Source organism: Artemia franciscana, chromosome 7 (genome assembly GCF_032884065.1).
Source record: "Artemia franciscana chromosome 7, ASM3288406v1, whole genome shotgun sequence".
NCBI lineage: Eukaryota > Metazoa > Arthropoda > Branchiopoda > Anostraca > Artemiidae > Artemia > Artemia franciscana.
In genome coordinates, this window is record NC_088869.1 from 43,675,045 (window position 1) to 43,698,750 (window position 23,706).

Here is a 23,706-nt window from a genome sequence, read left to right on the forward strand (position 1 = left end):
CCAATCCCCGTAAACATTATTGATATGAAACGATAACAATAAGCCCCAGGCCCCATTTGATCTAGTCCAAAACGACTTCCGACCGTCCCCGGACACGATTTTTGACAACAAACCAACCTTTCCGTCTTGCCTCTAGGAATATCCGCACTGTGAACCCTGATACACAATCTAGCGGCATAGATGGTGTTATAAGAACCCTTCGAACATATAATGTTCACATAGCGGCTATACCCGAAGCTAGATTGACAGGTTTGTGCATCTATTTTAGTTCATCAACTATACGTTTTCTGCCTTTGCAGTCACCAGCAATACAAAAAAGTCGATGCTTGAGTTTGTCCCCTAAAAACGGAAGAATGATGAAAGTCCACTTCACAAGTCAAAGCTGACAGTTATTATTGCGTATGCTCCGACGAATGAAACCAACAATTCCAAGAAAGATTGTTTCTATTATGAACCTAGCGATCTAGTCAAATCAGTACCTGAACATGCTATTATAGTTATATGTGGTGATTTTTTATACCAAAGTTTTGGTAATAGCCATAGCTGTGCACCAGAAGTGATTAGACAACATGGTTTAGGTGTCATAAAGTATAATAGTGTGCGATTGAAGGATATGTGTGCTGGTCGTGGCCTAATGTTTGGTGGCTTGTGGTTTCCTCACCGGAAAATCCATAAATATGCTTGGACTTCCACTTATGGAGTGACAAGAAGCCAAACTGATCACCTCTTGATCAGAAAGCGACACAGACAAGGTTTGGAGGACGTGCGTTCCTTTCGTGGTACTGATTCGTTCCCCCATCACCAGCTAGTGATCACCGTTTCAAGCAGAAGCTTAAGACTAATGTGAAATACAAAAGGACTCTCTGAATATTTGATGTGCAGAAGTTAAGGGACAAAGACATTTGACAAGTTATTTTCTACCCCTCTTCAATAAGTTTTCTAACTTTGTTTGTGAGGAGAGGACAGCATCTACTGGTTAAGCAAGGACCCAGATCGTGGAAAATGTGCAAAGCGTAGCTGAAGAGACTCTTGTTTTTGCTATAAAAAGAAAAGAGAACAGTGGTTAAGTGATTCTTATTGGAAACTCACGAGGGTGAGTAAAGAGGTTAAAATTCAACTAGACACGTGTGATCTCGTTGCCACCTCTGAATATAGACACTATTTTAAGAATACGTACGAAAAAAGCCCACAGGACTGTAAAAAGGTCAACTAGAGCGGATAGAGGTTGCTTCCTCGAGGCAAAAGCTACCGAAGCCGATGCTGCCGATGGTGATAGCAGGATAGTTTACCGCATAACAAAAGAGATCACGGGAGACTTCAAAAAATCCTACTACGATTGAGACTAAATCGCGACAACTGTTAACACACAATGAAGAAATCGATTAATGATGGAAAGAGTATTTCTGTAAAACATTAAACTTTACCGCTCCTGCAGACTCTGCAGACCCCCAAGATGGTCGACCAATTGGATATAAGTACAGAGCCAATTAGTTTACATGAAGTTGAGACAGTATTAAGTAAACTTGAGAATGAAAAAGCAGCTGGCATCGATGGTATACATCTTGAACTATTGAAATACGGTGTTGGAGTGTTAGCTGAGCCGCTACAACAAGTGTTAATGCAGATATGGGACACTGAGGATACTCCCACAAATTGGAAGAAAGGGGTTATAGCGAAACTACCGGAGCTAAAGGAAGCTCAGTCAAACATAAATAAGCTCTCGAAAGTAGGTGAACGAATAAGTTTGAGAATAGGCACGCAAAAGATGAAAATCATGCGCAGTAATGAGAATAAAGAATCTGCTGAGCCGCTCACAGTATAAGCAAAGGAAATTCAAGAGGTAGAGATGTTTAGGTATCTTGGTAGTCTAGTGAGCACCGATAGAAGCACCGATCATCTATTTGCCACGCGTATTGCGTGCACAGAAGCGCCTTTGATAAGTTAAGAAACGTTTGGAGAAGTGCCACTTTCTCTATGAAGCTGAAATTGAGGCTCTTAAATAGTAATGTCCTGTCAGTGCTAATGTATGGTTTTGAAAGCTGTGCACTGACAAAAAAGCTAGAGAAAATAGTCAAAAGATTTGAAAATAATTGTCTTAGACGGATTCTACGAACTAACTGAACGGACAAAATTACCAACTCATTCATTAGAGAGAAGAATAAACAGCCACTCGTTATCGATGATGTCATAGGCAGCCCGTGGTGATATTGGGGATACATGGTTGGAATGGGCAGCAATCGCCTGTCTCATGATGTTTGGTACTGGACTTTCCAGGAGTCCGACAGCGCGGACGACAGAAGGTTACACTTAGACGATATCTAGAAAAAGACACAGCACTCTCAGGAACATCCCTTGATGATCTTTGGCCTAAGACACTGGTGAGGTCATCGTGGAGAGGCATCGTTGCAGCCTCATGCGCCGACCGGCGTGGGAAGTCCTGAGTAAATATTCCTGAGTAACGATTTTTCCACAAATTATTCCCCACAAATATTTTCTATCTTAATCAAAGTTGTGTATATTAACCCATAAAAATCAGATTTTTCTTTTTTATAAAATCTGTTTTCGTAATTAATTTTGTTTAGCATGCTTAAAGAAGAGCAGAGTGGTTAACACTTTTATCTCTGTCATCGTAGTATATAATAGTTACAGGATAAATATATAAATTCAACAATGTAATTTTTTTTTAGAAATGTGACAGCATCACTAGTACCAAAGGAGAAAATGATAAGAATAGGAGTCATTGATTTGAACTGTATTATATGCATCAGATTCCAATCACAAGAGCAGAGAAATCTAAAAAGGTGGAGAGGAGAAAAAGTGCTCTGTCTCAGTATTTCCAAAAATATTTCAATGGAGAAGAGAAGAGCTTGTGTTACTGTTTACATTTACTTATACTACACCCATAAATCACGACCATGTTCCCGTGTAGACCAACATTTCAGATTTACTGCTTAAAATACTTTTAGAGGAAGAATTATTATGATAAAAAAGACCAATGCTTTCTGACATTACTGCTAAGCAGGCGATGGCCGAATCTTCTGAAAGCCATTTTCGTCAAAAAAAAAAAAAAAAAAAAAAAAAAAAAAAAAAAAAAAAAAAAAAAAAAAAAAAAAAAATCCAATCAAATTGAGAGCTTGAGTAAATACTTAATGGAGCTATGATTTTCAAAACTATATAGATTTTTTTTTTTTTTTTTTTTTTTTTTTTTAGATAAACTTGCTCCGTCGCTAAATTTGCTAGTCCAGAAGCTCAGACAAACGATATAAAAAATCTATTTTTATTGGAAGCCCAATTAGTGACACATGTTCAAACAAGAATTAGCATAATCTAATTGATTAGTCAATAATTAAAAATATACTGGATTCAGTGAGAATCAACCTAAAAATGCATTAGAGCTCAATACTCAGGAAATGAATAAAAGGCATCCAATACAAACTTATATTTAGCATGCGTAATGATAGGAACTAGGGGAAAAATCACCTTTGATTTTCGTCCTTTCCTAGAGTGGTGCCAGCATTGGGGACTATTTTTTCACTGGATGGGGCCTTTGCCTCATAGTTAATAGTTGATCGGCGACCTACTGAGCCACCAGCTAAGAGAGCTCGGTTTGTTGCCATTGTATTAGATTTGACGACACTGCCTCTTGGCTTGACAAATAAGTTTGGAGCTGGGCTATTTGCAGCTGACCCTAAAATAAAGTTACAAAAATTAGCATAGAGGGTACATATATTTCATAGATAACTGATTAGAACCGTATGCAGTTATGTAAATGGCACTAACTCGCGCAAAAGAAGAGACGAATACGCTTGGCATTTGTGCCTTTCTACTTAAACAGAAAACACACACGGTGGTATGATCTCACGAAAATTTAGGGGGGTGGGTGCATTCTACAATGTGTATCCTTGTATTCTTCATACGCATCTCATTATTAAGGTTAATTCTCCTTAAGTTTGATAAAATATAATTTGTCAAATAGTGTCATCGTAAATGATACTTTTAGTGTCAATCATTTAGGTTTTGAACTTGATTGTAATTTGAGCTAGAAACTGCGTGTTGCAGGAGCAAAATCGGCAAGAGGTTGGGATCTTCTAAGATCTTCTAAGAAACATAAAGAAAGAACATCCACCGAAAATTCCAACGGTCTTGTACTATTCCTTTATGAGACCATATTTGTCTTATGGGTGCTTGATGTGGATTAATTATTCCGCATCAAGTTCTAAAAAGACTTGATAAACCATAAAAAGTTATTTCTCAAACCAAAGAGGGGAGGGGAGGCAAACAATCTACCCCCCCCCCCACTCCTCTCAGTCTATAATAGTAACTGATAATTTCAGCAGATACGCTTCGCCCGGGACTGTAGATAATCCTCGAAAAAAAAAAAAAAATCCGAGAGACAATTCAGCTGTTCGTGGAAGTTGTGAAATCTATAAATGTATCTTTGTGAGTATTTAGATCGACAAGTATGTATCCCGTCCTTATTAAGTACGTCTTTGTACTGAGCTTAAGTATATAAAAATGTCCACCATGCACACAGTTTTTGCATAAAATTTCACGCTTGTGAATTTTCAAGTTTTGATATCCAATTTATTTATTTATATTTGGCCTAAAGAAAACTGTTTGTTACTATGAATTTCTTGAGAAAAGATTGACATAGATGATAAGACGAGATATATATATATATATATATATATATATATATATATATATATATATATATATATATATATATAAAAACAGCAAATACTGAATAGAGTAATAAAGCAGTTCATGGTAACTAACTGTAAGTAAGGATCGACTCGGCCCAGAAACTCATAGCAACAGAAACTCTAAATAAAAGAAATTCTATAACAACTACTAATCCATCAAAAGAATCAACTTTTCTGCTAATTCCAAATAAATAAAACTCATCAACTTTTATATTACCATGAAAAAAAATCAGCCCGAAATTTTTTCCTGATTTTCGAAATTGGGAAACACCCTAAAAGTGAAGTGATTTTAATGAGAACCACAGCAAGCTCCAAAAAAGCTCCAAATATATATATATATATATATATATATATATATATATATATATATATATATATATATATAAATATATATATATATATCTATATATATATATATATATATATATATATATATATATATCGACTCAAAGGGCTCAAAGGACTGAAAAACAACAACATTTTAAATGTTTTCACTTTTATAACCTTACTAGGCCCTACATCAAATACTATTAACATTCTATGGAATAAATATCAGCATTTATATATATATATATATATATATATATATATATATATATATATATTTATATATATATATATATATATTTATATATATATATATATACATATATATATATATATATATATATATATATATATATATATATATATATATATATATATATATATATATATATTGCAAAAGGAGGCACTACTTTTATTCTTCAATAATAAATTAAATTGTCAGATATGTTCTATGGTTTTGGGAGGTCATAAGTATTACAAAGGAAGACAACTATTTACAAGCTTATTTATGTTCTTAATTTAAAAGTTACGAATTGATTTGAAATTAATAGGTATCATTTCATGGGCATCGACTGAACCTGCCCTATCAACATTTCATGGGCATGTTATACAAATATAAATATAATAAATATTATATATATATATATATATATATATATATATATATATATATATATATATATATATATATATATATATATATATATATATATATATATATATAAATAAATAATGAGAAATATTCCCATTTAAATCTCGATGGAAACAAGCTCCTGGTAGTACTTGACCAACACCGTCAACTATCAGTTATAATTAAGTTGAATAAATCAACAATAAGGTACATGCAAATAAACGAAGGTGGTTTACACTTAAACAGCAACTTTGGGTTAAGTTTATTTGAGTAAATTCACCACATCGCGAAATCATTTCACCATTTAACAAAAAAAAAATTAACTAAATATATACCTGAAGCAAAGATTTTCGATAGATCATCCATTCATGCGATAGTTCATGCAAATTTGATTGTTCATGCCTTTCCAAAATAAACTTAATCGATCTTATTATTGTTAAAAAGTATCCTTTATTGCTGATGTTCTCAACTTGGCCCAGTGATTTTTTTTTTTTTTCAAATTTATTTTGTAACTTTAACGTTCATCAGATAAGGAATAAAAGAAACAAAACGATCTCCACCCCCCTACCAAGTTATGCTTGGTAAAATCGAGACATACAACTCATTCCCGGAAGTAAGAAAAATTTTGCTTGCACTTACGTTCATTCAAATCTGCAGGAGAAGGGGGAAAACAAAATTGCATTTACAGTTGCACAATAGAGCAGTACAAAGTAAAGTAGCAGTTTTGTTTTACTCTTTTCCGGGGTGGAAAGTATTTTGACCATGTTTCTTTTTTTTAACATTATTTTTCCCTAAATTAGCGGCACCAGTTATGATTATATCTGATTTGCTGCTGAACCTTCTTTTGAAAAAGTCAACAGAGAAACTTCAAAGGATAACTTCTCCAGAATGATCATCCAGGTCGAAGCACAACGTCTGATGAGGCTGTTCTTCAAATACTTTGTTCTCAGAGTGCCAACTTCAAGATAATTGAGCCCAGCTGTGAGCCTTCGTGCCAATCTTGTCGGTTGAACAATGGGGAGGGGGGTACAAAACGAGAAACCTCTAGAGAAGGAGATAAGCTAGTGATCTTGTAGAAAAGAACCATCAACGCTACATCAAACGTCTCACTAACAGACTGGAGAGTCATGGGGATCGACTGAACCTGCCCTATCAGCCCTATTCTGGGTCTTTTGAAGTAGTGTCAACAACGTTTTTGGAGCACAAGCATAGAGTGGCCATCCATTCCAGATTAAATCACTATTAAGTCTTCCATACTCGGTTAAATGTAAGTTTTATTAAATCTAAGTATCATTACCTCCAGCCCAAAAACGGGAGAATTGAAATGTTTTTTCCGGGAAAGTAGGTACCGGCTTCAGCTTTCTGGAGTGACCGATGATTGGTAGAGGGCAGTTCGCATGCAAGGAATGCTGCGGTAGCTGCACATATTGCCACTAAGGCTGTATTGACTGAGGCAGATTTGAGAAAAGAAATTAAGTCAGTGAGACATAATTGAAAAGGTAAAAGCCTGACATCAAACAGCCTAGGAAGGTGTGTCTTTCCTTTGAAGCTGGCATGTAAGCAGGGGGGGGGGCTTCGCCCCTCCCCCCAAAATTTTGTGAAATGTTTAATTCCCCATTGTTTCTTGGGATTTCTGGCAAAAGTAGGACATTTATTAAGAATCTAGATAGCCTACATGTGTGAAGCCTTTTTCTTGAAATTTTACAGTATGCAATTATCCGGTCAAGTCACTGCCCAATTATTAACCCATTTTCTGTCTAACTTTTTACCCTTTTTGAAGTAATTAGCGATTGTACTGTTAATTTTTTTTGTAAAAAGAGTTTGCTCTCCACAGCAAAATAGAATTATCCTTGATATTAGGGCGTTTACCCCCCCCCCTTTTCAGGATAAAGTACAGCTTTTAATGGATCAATTTTGAAATATATCATTTTTCATTAAAATCGACGTTTTCACAATAGAAGAACTACCCCCCACAGCACTCATATTGCACTGTTAACCCTAAAATTCCCCTTTCAGTGGGATATAATAGATTAATCACTGGTTCTAAATCGCTATGAACCTAACCTGAGCCTAAAACGCACTTTTGAAGCTTCAGTCTTCTTCCCCCTATCCGCTATAATACTACAACTTCAAGTTAATCTGTATTTTCCGATATACGTGCTTTTTGCATTTATTTAGTTACTAAACAAAAATAGTGCTACTTTATATTTGCTGTTTGAAGGTTTTGCCCCCCCCCGAAAAAAAATCCCGCTTACGTGCCTGCTTTGAAGGTGTACTTGTCTTTGACAATACCAGTGTAATTGTTTCAATTTTTATGCATGAAAAGGGCTGTCAAATTTATCTAATCAGTTTTCCTGGGGCTCAGACCTGCTAAACACGTTCCAACCGTTCATCTACCCTGCTAAACTCATTCTAAAAGTGTCAAAGCTATCTTACATCATATTTATGATGAAGTGACGTTTTCATACAGCGTAGATGAGCAGTTAAGTCGATGGGGGTGTACCGAAGCAGAACGTTATCTAGCCCAAAAAAGGAACTTAACCAGATATGTCACTGATATAAAAGGGAAAGTGTGAAAGTTTTTAAATAATAAAAGTATATATAGTTGAAGAAGTGTTTGGGTGGTAAAATATTTCAGAAAAGTCAATTAGCAGTTTTAGACAAATATTGCAATAATTCTATTAGTTAGCAAAAGACGCAAAATACTTCCTAAAGCACGTTTGACCTTGTGGAACTTTATAAATTCAACAGACTTAGTTACTACTAGCTCTAAGCGCCATGCAGATTCCAAAGATGCGGCTAACAGAACTAAACTACGCTCAAATATACCTAATGAAGCTCTTAAAAACATCCTTTATATTGAAAGTATAAATAATTGGTATCTAATAAACCTAACCCATTAAATTGTCAAATAAGAAATGAGCAAGGTGAAATACTACAATAATAAGATTTGCAAATAGAGCCAAAATAAATGATCTGTATTTTAAAGCACAAGATCCTTTTGACCAATTTGATACAGCACGAGGACTGACAGATGATCGAATGAGAGCAGTTTGTATGCAAGGAATACTGAGCTAGCTGCATATACTGAGGTTGTATTGACGCAAGTTTTACCTATTCTCAAATTACTGAACTTAAACAGTCGTAACCTTCTTTTTCTGTCCTTATCATGTCTTATTCTTAGCAAGAACGATAGGGACATACAAGAGAGAGAGAGAGAGAGAAAGAGAGAGAGAGAGAGAGAGATAGAAAGAGAGAGAGAGAAAGAGAGAGAGAGAGAGAGAGAGAAAGGGAGAGGAGAGAGAGAGAGGAGAAAGGGAGAAGAATCTCGTTTCATTAATTTTAGGCGCACTAAAAAAATACTGTAATAAAATAAGTAATATACTAAATAAGGAAAACATAAATTCAAACTAACATTAAGACTTATAAAAAAAAAAAAAATTAAACTCTGGCCATCTTACAACAAATTCAAAGGATTAACAAAGACGCTCTTTATAAAGAATTTTTTTATTTTTAATCTAAATTTATATACTTTTAGTTAGTATTTAGTTATATTTACATTTTTAGGATCAGAAAAATACTTGATATAGCAGAAATAACACAAAACGATCGAACAACTTGAATTTTAGAAGAAATATTCGATGAACGAAAGAACTGCTTCCTCCCTTGATTCTACAATAAACATATATTTGAAATGGGACTGAACCTTATCATACATTATTGTTATTCAGCTTTAGCCTATACCAGAATTAACCAGCTATCATTCATAACTTTAGATAAAACACTTACCTGTCCCTTCAGCGTTGGAAGCATTATTAGAGCTTTTGTTTGATGAATTTGCTGTATTTCTCGACAGTATACTTTCACCAGCTTTCAATCGGGCCGTCGTTTCTTTAATTGTGGCGGAATCCACTGTGTTTTGCCGACGGAAGAAAGTCGTTGAAGTCTGAGAACCAGCACCGGAATTGGTTGTATTTGTGGCAGCTGTGGTATTTGAAGGAACAGTAGATGTTGCTGGTCCTGCAATAAATATATAAATCCTCTCAGGAACATGTTTTATAGGTCAATTTAACTACCTTGGGGCTCCAGAAGCTGTGAGTAGTTTCCCTTTATAGTTTGTTGACACAACCGTTACCGAAGAAACAAATAAATAAAAAAAAAAACAAAAAAAAAAAAAAACACGAGATTCGATTATCTCTTTTGTCATCGAACAAAAAAGACAGTTTTATTTGTAGTAGCAGTAGTAGAAAATTTCAGAAATAAGTCCATCTTCTTAGGAAGGAGGAAGAGGGGTTTGTCAGTTTCATAACAAAAAAGACCTGAATCAGAAGTAGTTGTGTTTGTAGCATTTGTATTCAATGGAACGATAGATCCTTCTGAGCGTACAATACACCTTATTAATTTCTTTCTTGAATAGTCATAATCGAGATTCATCAGAAAATGCGAAAGCTCCAGAGTCCCTACAATATCACCCCTTTCCCAACCTTCAAATTGTCCCAGCATAGATTGACATCAATATTATCATTTTCTATCTAGCTTCAAATCAAATTAGGGCAAATTTTTACAAAATCAAGGAGAGAAAATGAAATATGATCGTTTCAATTCGTATAAGTGGAAATTTTCACAACAATATGTGTCTGAACAAAAAAATTTAAAAAAAAATCAATAGTCCGACTTTTAATCAAAAACACCGCCATATACAGTTTATGGTAGTAGTGGGCACCAAATTTAAAACGAAGAAACATGGCTGAAAAATAAGCAATATGTAAGCTAAAATAAATATGGTACCAAACAGCTTAAGAAGATGTAGCTTTGCTTTGAAAATGTTCTTGTCGTTGGAAATTAATAGACTGTCAATAGTTTTGCTTTTTTTTTTCTTTTTTTTTCAAGCTTTAACATGGTAACACGGACAATAATCAGATACTGTCCCAATATCACATTAAATTTGAAACAACCAGAAATAAAAAGATCAAAAATATCGTCCTCAAGGTGTGAACATACCGAAGATGGGTCTAGGGGAGCAAAAAAGTTTTGAACTTAATGTCTCTGGTACTTCAACGAGGGAAAAAAAAGAAGGTGCAAATTCATCAATAGCGAAAGCATTTTTAAATCAATAATAGGCTATTGATCTAATGCACTCCTTTTCATAAATCTTGAAAAAATTTAGCCTCGATATAACTCTTTTCTATGTTGATTTGAAGCACTGGCAATTAATTTAATTAATTATAATTTAATTATTTAATTAATTATTAATTAATTATTAATTTAATAAGCCTTCACAGCTTTTATTTTCGGCTTCTGAAGGTTTTATGTGAGTACATCTTCACTTCAGAGGCTCTGTATTCCTGGGTCTTTTTATGAATATAAACCCGTAGAATAAGGAAAGAAAACATTGTATTATTTTAACTCATTCAACAGGAACGTTTGCGGAAGCTATGTCGTCTATGATGTCCATTGGGGGAGGGAGCGTTACACCATCCCCTAAATTTTGAAACTTAACTAGAATCTTTATATTCTACTCCGTTTTTCAAAATTTACGAGCTTTACTTTTGAATAAAAACACAATATAGCTTTTGTTGAGTTCAAATTAAAAGTGGATATTGAAAGTTACATTTTTATATTCATGATTTGGGAAATTTTATATTTAATTTTCCAAAATACTTGATTTACCCTGGAATACTTTTTTCTTGCAATATCACTGTTTGAATTGGCATTATATATTTTTTATGACACAAAAGCATATGTTACACGAATTCTCTTTTCTTCTTCTTTTATTTACTTTTTCTTACCTCTAGCATTTACGAACGTATTTGGTACCTTTATTGAAAATGGCTTTGGTGTATTTTCATAGAAGGATAAAAAGTATCTCTCCCCCCCCCCTAGATTTTGAATAATTAATTTTAGTCCCATCCCCTGCCATAACACCCATTGATTGATGCTACTACCTGTCGCAGAATATCTTCTTAAACTTGATTGGCTTAGTAAATCTCATAATACTTATGATTCTTTTAAGGATATCCTTAAAAAGACCTTGAGGCTTTTATAAGTAGTAGAATTAAAACACTTGAGTAGAAAAGTCTCCTTTTCCAAACACAAAGCTATTTGACTCTCACACATTTTCGGTTCTTTATGTCCAGGGAATCCAGGATTTACACAGAATCTCCCTAACAATTTCTTGTTGAGTGTGGGCTAAATAACACCAGCAATCAAATTTCATACTTGACTTTACAAATACCACCCAACATATAGCTAAGGTAGAAAGAAAAAATAAATATAGAAAAAAAATGAAAAACAGAAACTCTGGCAGCAAAATATCAGTATAGGTAATAAGAATATCTATAATAAAACACAGACTTCGGGCAACACGCACTTACAAAACGAGCAGGGGAGAGTGAAGGGACTAGCAAGGAAAACGAGGAGTAATGAAACCCCTGGCCGTTTTGTTTTGATTTAAAATAGCAATTTTTTAAAAATTTCTTTTTTTGCCAAAAACTATTGTTTACATCCCAAACAAGGAATACCATCCTAAATGCTCGTTTACAATACAATTTATGCAACTGTGGGGCAGCAACTGTGGGGCAAAGGACAAACAAAGCTTGAGCATTCGTCATTCAATATAAATCAAGTTAAAAAACAAAAGAAAATACTATGACGATAAAGAATAAACAGCAATAATAATAACAATAATTTATATACTAAGTTATACGGAATTAAAAATAAAACCCAGCTACATGCTTTCAAAGAAAAAATCAGAAGGGCAAGCTCGAGCCAGCAATGAAGTAGTTTCTGGTCGAAGAGCGAACAGGATCGCCCCAAAGAATTTGTATAAAGGGGTGAATGGGTATTAGATACTAAAACACATCCAAAAATTTTGACAAAAAAAAATGTAGACACAAATTTTAGGGAAAGCTAGGCCCAAAAAAACTTAACCCACCGCCCCTCCACGCTATCACCTTGAACAGACCCATACTCCCTCTCCCATGCATGCTCATGCTTTTCTTGGTCAGGCACAATAGCTTTAGTTGGCCCACCAGTGCGCGCCACCGTCTGTCCACCATTTTCTGTCGACTCACTCGCAATCACAGTTTCCCCGCCCGAGCTTGCCCGTCGATTTGGTTTCATCGACATACTTCTTGGGACGCCTCGATGCGCAGTATTCCCACTTGTAACTGTACTGGTAGTTGTCGAAGTGGCTGTGCTACTATTATCTGATGTTCTTCCTGCAACTGTTCGTAATGAAAGAGAACTGCCCGACCGAGAACCATCACTTTCAAGCTAAAAAGAAAAGAACAACTATATTCAGTGATTAAGGTGAAATCCACCGAATTCGGAAAGTTTAGTATGCAATTTTTCTTTTTTTTTTAAATACTGACTGTAAAAGTATGCAAGAAAAACTAAACATTAAGGCGAAAAACCTACTAAATGACGGTAAGTATGACCTAGTTAAAAGTAATTGAAATTTTAAAACGCGTAAAAAAAAATCTGTCAAGTGAGGAAGAATTCTCATTTAAGTCAGATTTCGGAATAGTAAATATTATTTCGTTATTCATAGTGAGAAATACATTGTGAAAACAAATTATGCGAACTTTGAAAAATAGCTCAAAACCCCACAGAAATGGTGATGGATCAAAACGTAAACTATACCATTGGAATCACCCAAGCCGAAAACACCAGTTATTGGAAATTACAACTTAGAACAACAGTGAAAATCAGTTTTTTCACATGAGCCGTCAGATGAGTCGTCTTTTTTTTGTTTCTGTTTCTTTTTTTACTGCTAGCAGGCTGCTGAAATATCATAAAGAGCTAATATCTAAGAGCTAATTTCAAAGAAAATTGCTATATCTACAGGCTTTTGTAAGCATTCAAACAAATTATTAAAATATAATACAATTTTTGACAAAACATTGGACCTTCATATACAAAATGATGTAACAATCTTGGTTATAATGTTGCTTTTGAGTGGCTCCGCTGCTTAATTCTCTGGAATTCGTTCTTTATTAGATCCAACTAAGAAAAAACCGAAAGAATTTTCCTGTGATGTTCTAAACCTCGGTTGCTTTTCAATTGTCAAGTTTATCAAATCAAATTGTAATGAAGCATTGCCTGTTGAATATTTCACTTGGAAATAACTGATTCACAATCAAATGCTTGTTTTTAACCAGATATTTTACCTTTTTTAATAAAGGAAATTAAATTAAAAAAAACAAGTTTTTTTTAACTGCAAGTAAGGAGCAACAATAAAAATCAAAACGAACAGAAATTTTTCCGTATATGAAAAGGGTTGTCCCCTCCTCAGCGCCCCGATCTTCACGCTCAAGTTTGACTCTTTGTCACAACCCTGCTTTTTAAAACAATAAAAAAAACTTTAGCGTAAAGAGCGAAGCGTTGAGGAGGGGACAACCCCTTTCATATACGAAAAAATTTCTGTTCGTTTTAAGTTTTAATGTCGCTCCGTACTTGCAGTAAAAAAAAACCTCTTTTTTTATTTAATTTCTGAACGTTTTTGAATCAATACATGTTTTTGATTTTGACTCACCGCACATGAATAAATAAAACAAAATTTGCATATTATTCTCTTTTTTTGCTAAATGGCTATCTAATAGTTTTGATCTGACGATTTTAATAGAAAAGGGATGGGGAGGAGGCCTAGTTGCCCTTCAGTTTTTGGTTACTTAAAAATAGAACTAGATTTTTTTTTTAATGTTTAGAAACGTTTTTGTTAGTAATAAACATACGCACCTTACGAATTAACTTACGTAACGAACTTCTATATTTGTATATTTTTATTAAGTATATGAGGGGGTTCACCCCTTCGTCAATCCCTCGCTCTTTACGCTAGAGCTTCAATTTTGTCCCAAATCTTTAAGAATGACCCCTGAATCACAAAGGCCGTAGAATAAATAGTTGAAATTACTAAAAAATACTTTATCGTAAAGAGCAAGGTATTGTTTTAATTTTTTGTCAAGTTTTGTTCAAGTTTTAATGCTGCTCATTACTTCCAGTTGAAAAAAAAATATTTATTTTCTCATTGTTTTTTTTATAATGCTAGAAATCTTGCACCCCCTTCATGTAATTTCTCTTCCCTCATGATAAATTTCTCCATGGAAAGATCTTCCCACGTAACCCCCTCCCTCCGACCGACCCACCCTCATCCCAACGCAAAACAATCCCCCTGAGAACGTCGTCCCCAAAGACATAGTTATAAGGTTTTCGACTAATCTGAACAGAATGGCTATCTCAAAATTTTGATCCGGCGACTTTGGAAAAAAATGTGTGGGAGGGGGCCTAGGTGCCCTCCAATGTTTTGTTCCACTAGAACCAAGGACATTCTAGGATCACTGGGTCGATACGATCACCCCTGAAAAAAAAAAAAAAACAAACAAGCAAAGAAAAAAAAATACAAAATTCCACATTTTTGTAGATAGGAGCTTGAAACTCCTACAGTAGGGTTCTCTGATACGCTGAATCTGATGCTATGATTCGTTAAGATTCAATGACTTTTAGGGGGGTTTTCCCCCTATTTCCTAAAATAAGGCAAATTTTCTCAGGCTCATAACTTTTGATGGGTAAGACTAAACTTGATGAAACTTATATATTTAGAATCAGCATTAAAATGCGACTTTTTTTTATGTAACTATTGGTATCAAAATTAACTTTTTTAGAGTTTCGGTTACTATTGAGCCGAGTCGCTCCTTACTACAGTTCGTTACCAAAAACTGTTTGATAAGACATTAAGTGTCTATTTAGGGGCTTAGAACTATATTTACAAGTGAAAGAATCATTGATGCACTCAACTTTACATAGGCCTATATAGAGAAGAGAGCAGTATAGGCTAGGATGCGATTTTTGTAATACCAGGGGTTATCAAATAGATCGTGATAACGAATTGTAGGTCAAGAGCGACTCGGCACAATAGTAACCAAAATTTTAAAAGACAGAGTTTGATCACAATAGATTCATCAAAGAATTGGCTTTATATGCCGATTCGAAACGTGTATAATTAATTAAGTTTAACGTTACCCATCCAAAATCACAAACCTGAGAAAATTTGCCTGACTTTAGAAAAAGCGGAGAAACCCCAAAAAACTCAAGCGATCATACCATCAATAAAATCATATAAAAATCATCAAAAATTCATCAAAAAATCATCAGATCAATAAAAATCATACCATCAGATTCAGCATATCAGAGAACCCTAGCGAAGAGGCTGGCCGGGAGCAAGAACACGGATGCGTGTTTATTTGTTTGTATTTGTTTATATCAAACCAATGGTCTAAGAACATCGGGAGATTTTTTCCAATTTGAAAGACCAGATGGAACATACGGAGCTAATTATTCTATAAAATTGGCAAAGAACTCACCCAAGCAAAAATTCAAAGCCTCGGCGCATATTTAAGCTAAAACAGAGATGGTGGAAAATTTGAATGCCTATTTTGGCCCTTTGGTACCAAATTTAGGAGCCAAAAGACTTAGAATACTGTCGATAGAGGATTCCAAGATCACAATTGTTGTAATACGATCAAACAGCTCTTTAATAGCCTTGTAGCTTCAGAGGCCATACTGCCAGATATTGGTGCATTAATCCCTAAGCATAGACAATGTATATACAAAATCTACCAGTATTTTAAAAAATTTCGTTTATACGACACATCTACTGTGTTGATTCGTTTGAGGACTCATTCCTTTATTATGCAAGATTGCACAGGTATGCACCAAGTTTTAGGAGAGAGATCTGTGGTCTTTTCAAGCATTAAGCCTGGAAGCCCCCCAAAAAGAGTTTTAATGTGGATAGCTAAACTTTCAGATAAAAATTATTATGTTGAATACATAGTGAGAAAGATATAGATATAGGGATGGGAGGTGTGTTTGGAGAAAAGAACAAGAGATAAGAGCTCATATGGCATGAGCTCTAACAAAATTCTAAGAATCTATAGATTGATTTAAAAGGAAAATCAAAGGCTTAATGCCAGTCAGGATTTAAAATAAGAGCTCTGAGTCACGATATCCTTCTAAATATCAAAATTCATTAAGATCCGATCACCCACTCGTAAGTTATAAATACCTCATTTTCTCTAATTTTTCTTCTCCCTTTAGCCCCCCAGATGGTTGAATCTAGGAAAACGACTTTATCAAGTCAATTTGTGCAGCTCCCTGACATGGCTAGCAATTTTCATCGTCCTAGCACGCCCAGAAGCACCAAACTCGCCAAATCACTGAACCCCTCCCCCCAAATCCCCCAAAGAGAGCGAATCCAGTACGGTTACGTCAATAACGTATCAAGGACATTTACTTATTCTATCCACCAAGCTTCATCCCGATTCCTCCACCCCGAGCGTTTTCCAAGATTTCCCCCTCCAACTCCCCCCAATGTCAACAGATCTGGTCGGGATTTGAAATAAGAGCTCTGAGACATGAATTTCTTCTAAATAGAAAATTTTATTAAGATCCGGTCACCCGTTCTAAGTTCAAAATACCTCAATTTTTTCTAATTTTTCCGAATTAACACCCCCCCCCCAGCTCCTCCAAAGAGAACGAATCCATTCCAATTATGTCAATCACGTAGCTAGAACTTGTGCTTATTCTTCCCATCAAGTTTCATCCCTATCTCTCCACTCTAAGTGTTTTGCAAGATTTCTGTTTCCGTCCTCCAACCCCCTATGTCCCCTGATCCAATTCGAGTCGAAAATGGAGCATCTGGACATAAGATCCTTTTATATATATATATCAGGTTTCATTAAGATCCGATCACCTATTCGTAAGATAAAAATACCCCTAATTTTCACGTTTTCCAAGAATTCCGGTTTCCCCCTCCAACTCCCCGCCAATGTCACAGGATCTGGTTGGAATTTAAAATTAGAGCTTTAAAGCACAAGATCCTTCTAAATATCAAATTTCATTAAGATCTGGTCACCCATTTGTAAGTTAGAAATGCCTCAATTTCCCGAATTCCCCCCCCCCCAACTCCACCAAATAGAGCAGATCCGGTCCGGTTATGTCAGTCACGTATCTTAGACAGGTTTTTATTCTTCCCATCCAGTTTTATCCTGATCTCTCCGCTTTACGTATTTTCTAAGATTTCCGGTCCCCCAACTGCCCCCCCAATGACGCTGGATCCGATTGAGATTTAAAATAAAAAATCCAAGTTACGAGGTCCTTCTAAATATGAAGTTTCATGAAGATCCGATCACTCCTTCGTAAGTTAAAAATACGTCATTTTTTCTAATTTTTCAGAATTAACCCTCCCCCCCCCAATAGATTGGATCCGTTCCAATTATGCCAATCACGTATCTAAGACTTCTGCTTATTTTTCCCACCAAGTTTCATCCCGATCCCTCCAACCTAAGCGTTTTCCATGATTTTAGGCCCACCCCCAAATACCCCCAATGTCACCAGATCCGGTCGGGATTTAAAATAAGAGCTTTGAGACACGATATCCTTCTAAATATCAAATTTCATTGAGATCCGATCACCCGTTCGTAAGTTTAAAATACCTCATTTTTCTAATTTTTCAGAATTAACCCCATCCCTCAACTACCGCAAAGAGAGCGGATTCGTTCCGGTTATTTCAATCATTTATCTAGGACTTGTGTTTATTTTTCCCACCAAGTTTCGTCCCGATCCCTCCACTCTAAGTGTTTTCCAAGATTTTAAGTTTGCCCCTCTCAACTCCCCCCCCCCCCAATTTCACAAGATCCGTTCAGGACTTAAATAACAGCGCTGAGACACGATATCCTTCCAAACATCAAATTTCACTAAGATTTGATCAACCGTTAGTAAGTTAAAAATACTTTATTTCTTCTATTTTTTCCGAATTAACAGCCCCCGCCCCCCCCCCCCCCAGACGGTCAAATCAGGAAAACGACTATTTCTAATTTAATCTTGTCCGGTCCCTGATACGCCTGCTAAATTTCATCGTCCTAGCTAACCTGGAAGTGCCTAAAGTAGCAACACCGGGACCGACAGACCGACAGAATTTGCGATTGCTATATGTCACTTGGTTAGTACCAAGTGCCATAAAAAGGTGCAGTTGTTTCTAGCATTTATGACGCAAAAATAAGACACTTGGCGCAAAAAACTTTTTCCAACCTTAACTCCCTTAGAAAAATTCTTGCAGGCTTACCTCCTCCTTCCTTAGAAGACGGAAATTACAAGACGAAATTGGAATGTGAACGAGTTCGAAGTTAATCCTACCACTAATAATGTTTACATACAGTACTACACCATGGTTCAAGGTCTAAGACACTTATGGGTTTGAATTCTTAAAAGAAACACTCCAGAACTTAAAAAGAGTTCTACCTGGTAATTCGTAAATTCACAATAGGAGAAAATGAACAACCTGGGCCATCAAATGAGACAAGACTAATCCGAGCAGCTAAAGCAAAGTGCATTGAGAAAATGTCTGAAGTAACAAAAATCCAAAATGAAGAAAATAGAAATATTCGGCTATAAGACTTACGACAACGAGGATGAAAACGAGTTAGAAGCGACAGTGAGAATCAGAACGAGTCACAAACGAAAGGAAGAGCAACGAAATATTAGGTTAGAAGATCAATGTCTTCGCAATCTTCGCCGCCACTAAGATGCGGAACAAAATCCAGTACAAACCTACGAAGATGCCGTTGACTACGCAAAAATTAAAGTGAAGAATAAAGAAATATACGGTTAGAAGATATGCAACAGCAAGAAACACAACGAGTCAAAACAAAAGTGAAGAACAAAGGAATATGTGGTTAAAAGATAAGTGGCAGCGAGAATCACAATGAGCCAGAAACGAAAATGAAGAACAAAGAAATGTGCGACTAGAAGACAAGTGACAGCGAGAATAAAAATGAATTAAACAAAAGTGAAGGACAAAGATTTATGCGGTTAGAAGAACAACGCCGTCGCAATCTTCGGTTGTATTTATTCACTGTGGAGCCCTCCATTTTCCTCAGGAAAGAGCAGCAAACAAAGGTGATTTATTTGGAGATTGCTGCTTGCACTATCAAATTGCATTGCCATCTCGAAATAATTGTGTATATATGAGTTTACTTTTCCTATAAAACCGGCTTCATTTTATTTAATTTTTTTTTCTTAAAAATAGCATATTGATGTTTCTGGCATAAAATCGATCTAAATAGGTCACAAATTTAAGTAAGAATTTGCAGTTTTCCCAGGATGGTTGTATCGAACCTAATCTGACCCATGACATCAAGAAGAGGTTCACATTATTTGCAGTTAGAAGACAAGCGATGAGGAGAATAAATATATAAAAGCCTACCGCGAGTCGGGGCCCGGCGGCGAATAGTCTTTACAGATGTATATGATATGTACATCTTTCATTTCCCAATTTTGACATTGTGAAAATGAAAGTATGAACATCGGTTTTTCTGGGAGGGGGAGGGGTCGTTCTTTTTTTATGAATAGAAAAAAATAAACACATATAGACTATCTGCTTGTATTCTGATCTTTTTCTTACCAGAGTCTTCAAAATCTTCGTTAAAATATTTCATATTTTAACAATGAGTCTTTTGCAAGTAAATTATTTGTATTTTAACCTACAATTTTTAATGTATTCTGTCTTTTGAATAAAATGTATTCTGTACTAGAGGTTCAGAAATTTCAGAAACGTTTGAAACATTCGGTAACTATTCAATTACATTAAACATCGTTTAATGGCCGAATGACTGGAAAAAGGAGAAGAAAAGGACCCATACCACTAATGATATAGTATACACCAGTATAATTATATTTTATGTATTATACTTTATTAATTATATTTTATTTTACATGATAAAAACTTACGTCTGAAGTACGCCGTCCGAGTAGTAGATAGGTGGCGAAGACATCGTCATATTTCTGACTTTTCAACGAGTCTTCAATATCAGAGCGAGGATAGCCCATTCCAAGAAGAATTTCTGAAATAATAAGAATATATTGCAACAAAAACATTCAACAATACACTACAAGCAAGAGCAATTAACTCTACAGCAATGTAAAATATTTTTGTTTCAAATGAAGGAGGAAAGTAGTCAAAAAGAAAGACAAATTCGGCATCATGCTGCTAAGAAAAAACAAACCAAACTTATATATATCAAATACTAGCTACTATTTTTAAATGGTTCGCTATATAAATATCCAAGGACTATTTGTAATTATGGGTAGATCACTAAAAAAAATTCACCAGGATAGATGGCATCATTATCTTCTTTTTTTTTCTACTAAACCCTTAGCTTGACTGGAGAAAAATCATGAAAAAAAAAAAAAAAAAAAAAAAAAACAAAAAAAAAAAAAAAAAACAGCCATGTGGTGCTGTCAGATTGTTGGTTTCAAACCCGAATTCCTCATACCACGTTGTTATAAAAAGAAGGACTATTGGCGACAAAGCACAAAACCTATTTCCAGTGCACGGAAAATAGCGCAATACGAAAACTAGAAAAAAATACCTTGAAAATGGACAATTACAAATTTTTATGGATGAAGATGCAGCTCATGTTTACACAACATATGGTGTAGCAGAAACAAAATCTTTATGTAATTTCTATAAAAGAAAATTGCATTCCAATCACTAAGACCCAAAACCTAAGCTACAATTGTGTTAAATATCCTCTACCCTGTCAGAGGCGACGCTCAAACGTTGCCTGTAGTAAAAAGCCATTTACCTTCATGGACCCTTTTCTAGTGCCTTTTTTAAAAGCCAAATGTGACGGGAATGATGAGGGGGACGTTGGACTAAATTTAAAGCCATTATGTGAACCCAGGTTTTCAGTAGGACGTATCTACAATATCTAGAGTTGATCTAGAGTTGTATATCTAACTGATCTAGAGTTGATCAGTTCAAACTTTCAGGAAGTGTTGAAGTTTCAGCTAAACCAAAAGACATAAGTTTGCCCAGGCTATAAAAAGGACGAATATGTAATAGCTCAGCAACGCTGAAGGATATTCAATTAAAATGTTTCACATATTAATGGTGATACTGAACAAAATCAAAACACACTATGTGCATCCACGTAGTCAAGGGGCGTCTCTACAACATCTCTGGAAAGGTTGGGGGTATTAAGTTGAAAAAGTCGGGGATTGTTGGGGAAATATTTAACAAAAGAAAATATGTGCACCGAGGCAGTAAAAACACAGTATGCACAATATCTCAAAAACACGAAAGCGTATTTTTCAGGGAATGTTGATAGGGATGTTGATCTGAACCTATAGACAGTATGTACAATCAAGTTGTTAGAATGACCATGTTATGTTAAACACTTAAAATCTTAACCACCAATAAAAAAATTGAAATAAAAAGGAAGAGAAATTCTATAAACAATTACACTAACATAAAGATATAGACGATCCAATAAATTCTAAAAAGAGTAAAAATTCAAATAAATAATCATGTTAAACAAAAAACGGACAGAAATTATTATAAACAGAAACCCTCCCCCTCTGCAGGGGGTGGGTAAGGACCCTAGTACACCTCCCCTCCCCTCAACACCTCTTAAACGTCACTGCGTCAGCCATGTTTAGTTTGAAACATTTTTTTTCCTTTTGTAATTAAAGCACTGAAAAATAAAAAATCCTGACACAAAAACCTTCAATCTTGAATTACTGAGAATTCCAGGAATTAATATCATTATATATTAAACATCCGTTTCTTTTCGTTGGCTCTTTCCCTTTGATTATCTTTGTGATTTTATTGGATTCTTTATTTTCCGTCAATATTTTAACAAATAAAAAAAAACACTCCTAAAATACATATAATTTTCAATAAAACGCAAATGACGGAAAAGCATTTAGAAGGTTAAGAGGGGAGGGGCAAAAGCCCTACTCCCGGGTGCAGTAATTTCTGTCCATTTTAAGGTTGACTTGATTATTCGTCTTAATTTTTATTAGAATTAGGGTTAATTTATTCCTCTATATTAGTATCTGTTATCTTTATGTTTGATAAGATTTGTATTGTAATTTCATGCAGTTTTGTATTTTATTTATTCATTCGTAGTATTTTCTGGTCACTTTATACCTTCGATTATTATGTGATTTTATGTAACAGTTTGTTAAATTTAGTTTAGTTTTAGAAAAAAAGCTACGTAGTCAAGAGGGAGGTTCCAGACAACTGGATATCCGTGATATCTAGACATTTAGAAGATTGGAACAATATTCTTTATAACATGAAGTGGATATGAACAAAGAATTGATTTATCTGGATCTTCCTCAGGCACGTATCTAAGATTACTTCAAGGGCCAGGGCCGCCAATCGATCACACGCGATTTAAAGCTATGGAGCGCATGACATTCAAATGGTAAATGTCTGTTTCATAGCGAAATGGGGATTAAGACAGAAATCCTGCCTCCTATTTCCCAACCAAAGATTGGCTTACAAGGACCCAAAAGACCTTGGGTTGGTTTTTCTATGGTCAATTTTGACTGTAATACGCTTGAAGTAAGATTAAATAAAAAGAAAAGTTTTTTCAATGGAAAGTAAAGAGAAACATTAAAACTTAAAACGAACAAAAATTATTACATATATCCCTCTTTACGCTAAAGTTTGGATTTTGTTCCAATTCTTTAAGGACCCCTGAATCACAAAGGCCGCTTAATTAGAATAAATAGCTCTTTTGAAAGTACTAAAAAAAACTTTACCGTAAAGAGCGAGGTATTGACGACGGGGTGAACCCCCCTCATATACGTAATAATTTCTGTTCGTTTCAAGTTTTATTGTTGCTCTTTACTTTCAGTAAAAAAATGGGTTTTTTTGTTTAATTTCTGATCAATTTTTAAATAATGCTGGGAAATCCGGCGCCCCCCTCAGGGAAAATACCCTTCCTCCATGACAAATTCCTCCATGGAAAGATCCTCCCACGTAACTCCCTCCCCCCACCAGAAAAAATCCCTCCTGAAAACGTCTGTATGCTTCGCAATAACCTATACCATATGTAAACAACGGGCAAAGTTCACAACTTGCAGCCCTACCCCCGGGGACTGTGGAGGATTAAGTCATCTTTAAATACATAGTTATTAGATTTTTTCGACTATGCTGAACAAAATGGCTATCTCAAAATTTTGATCGGATGA

At 35.1% G+C, this 23,706-nt stretch overlaps 1 protein-coding gene across 7 annotated transcripts in view; it reads right to left on the bottom strand.

Annotated features, from left to right (window-relative positions):
- The window catches only part of LOC136029343 (MAP/microtubule affinity-regulating kinase 3-like), a 166,942-nt gene that overhangs the window by 46,043 nt on the left and 97,193 nt on the right, over positions 1 to 23,706 (bottom strand). For 4 of the 7 annotated variants that reach the window (XM_065707639.1, XM_065707635.1, XM_065707637.1 and 1 more), the window contains 4 exons: positions 20,449 to 20,561; positions 12,696 to 12,939; positions 9,454 to 9,684; positions 3,481 to 3,688 (listed from right to left, as the gene is read on the bottom strand). In XM_065707639.1, the coding sequence (XP_065563711.1) occupies positions 3,481 to 3,688; positions 9,454 to 9,684; positions 12,696 to 12,939; positions 20,449 to 20,561 (796 nt within the window). The remainder of the gene's footprint in view (positions 1 to 3,480; positions 3,689 to 9,453; positions 9,685 to 12,695; positions 12,940 to 20,448; positions 20,562 to 23,706) is intronic. The other 3 variants (XM_065707638.1, XM_065707642.1, XM_065707636.1) reach the window with 2 other exon arrangements.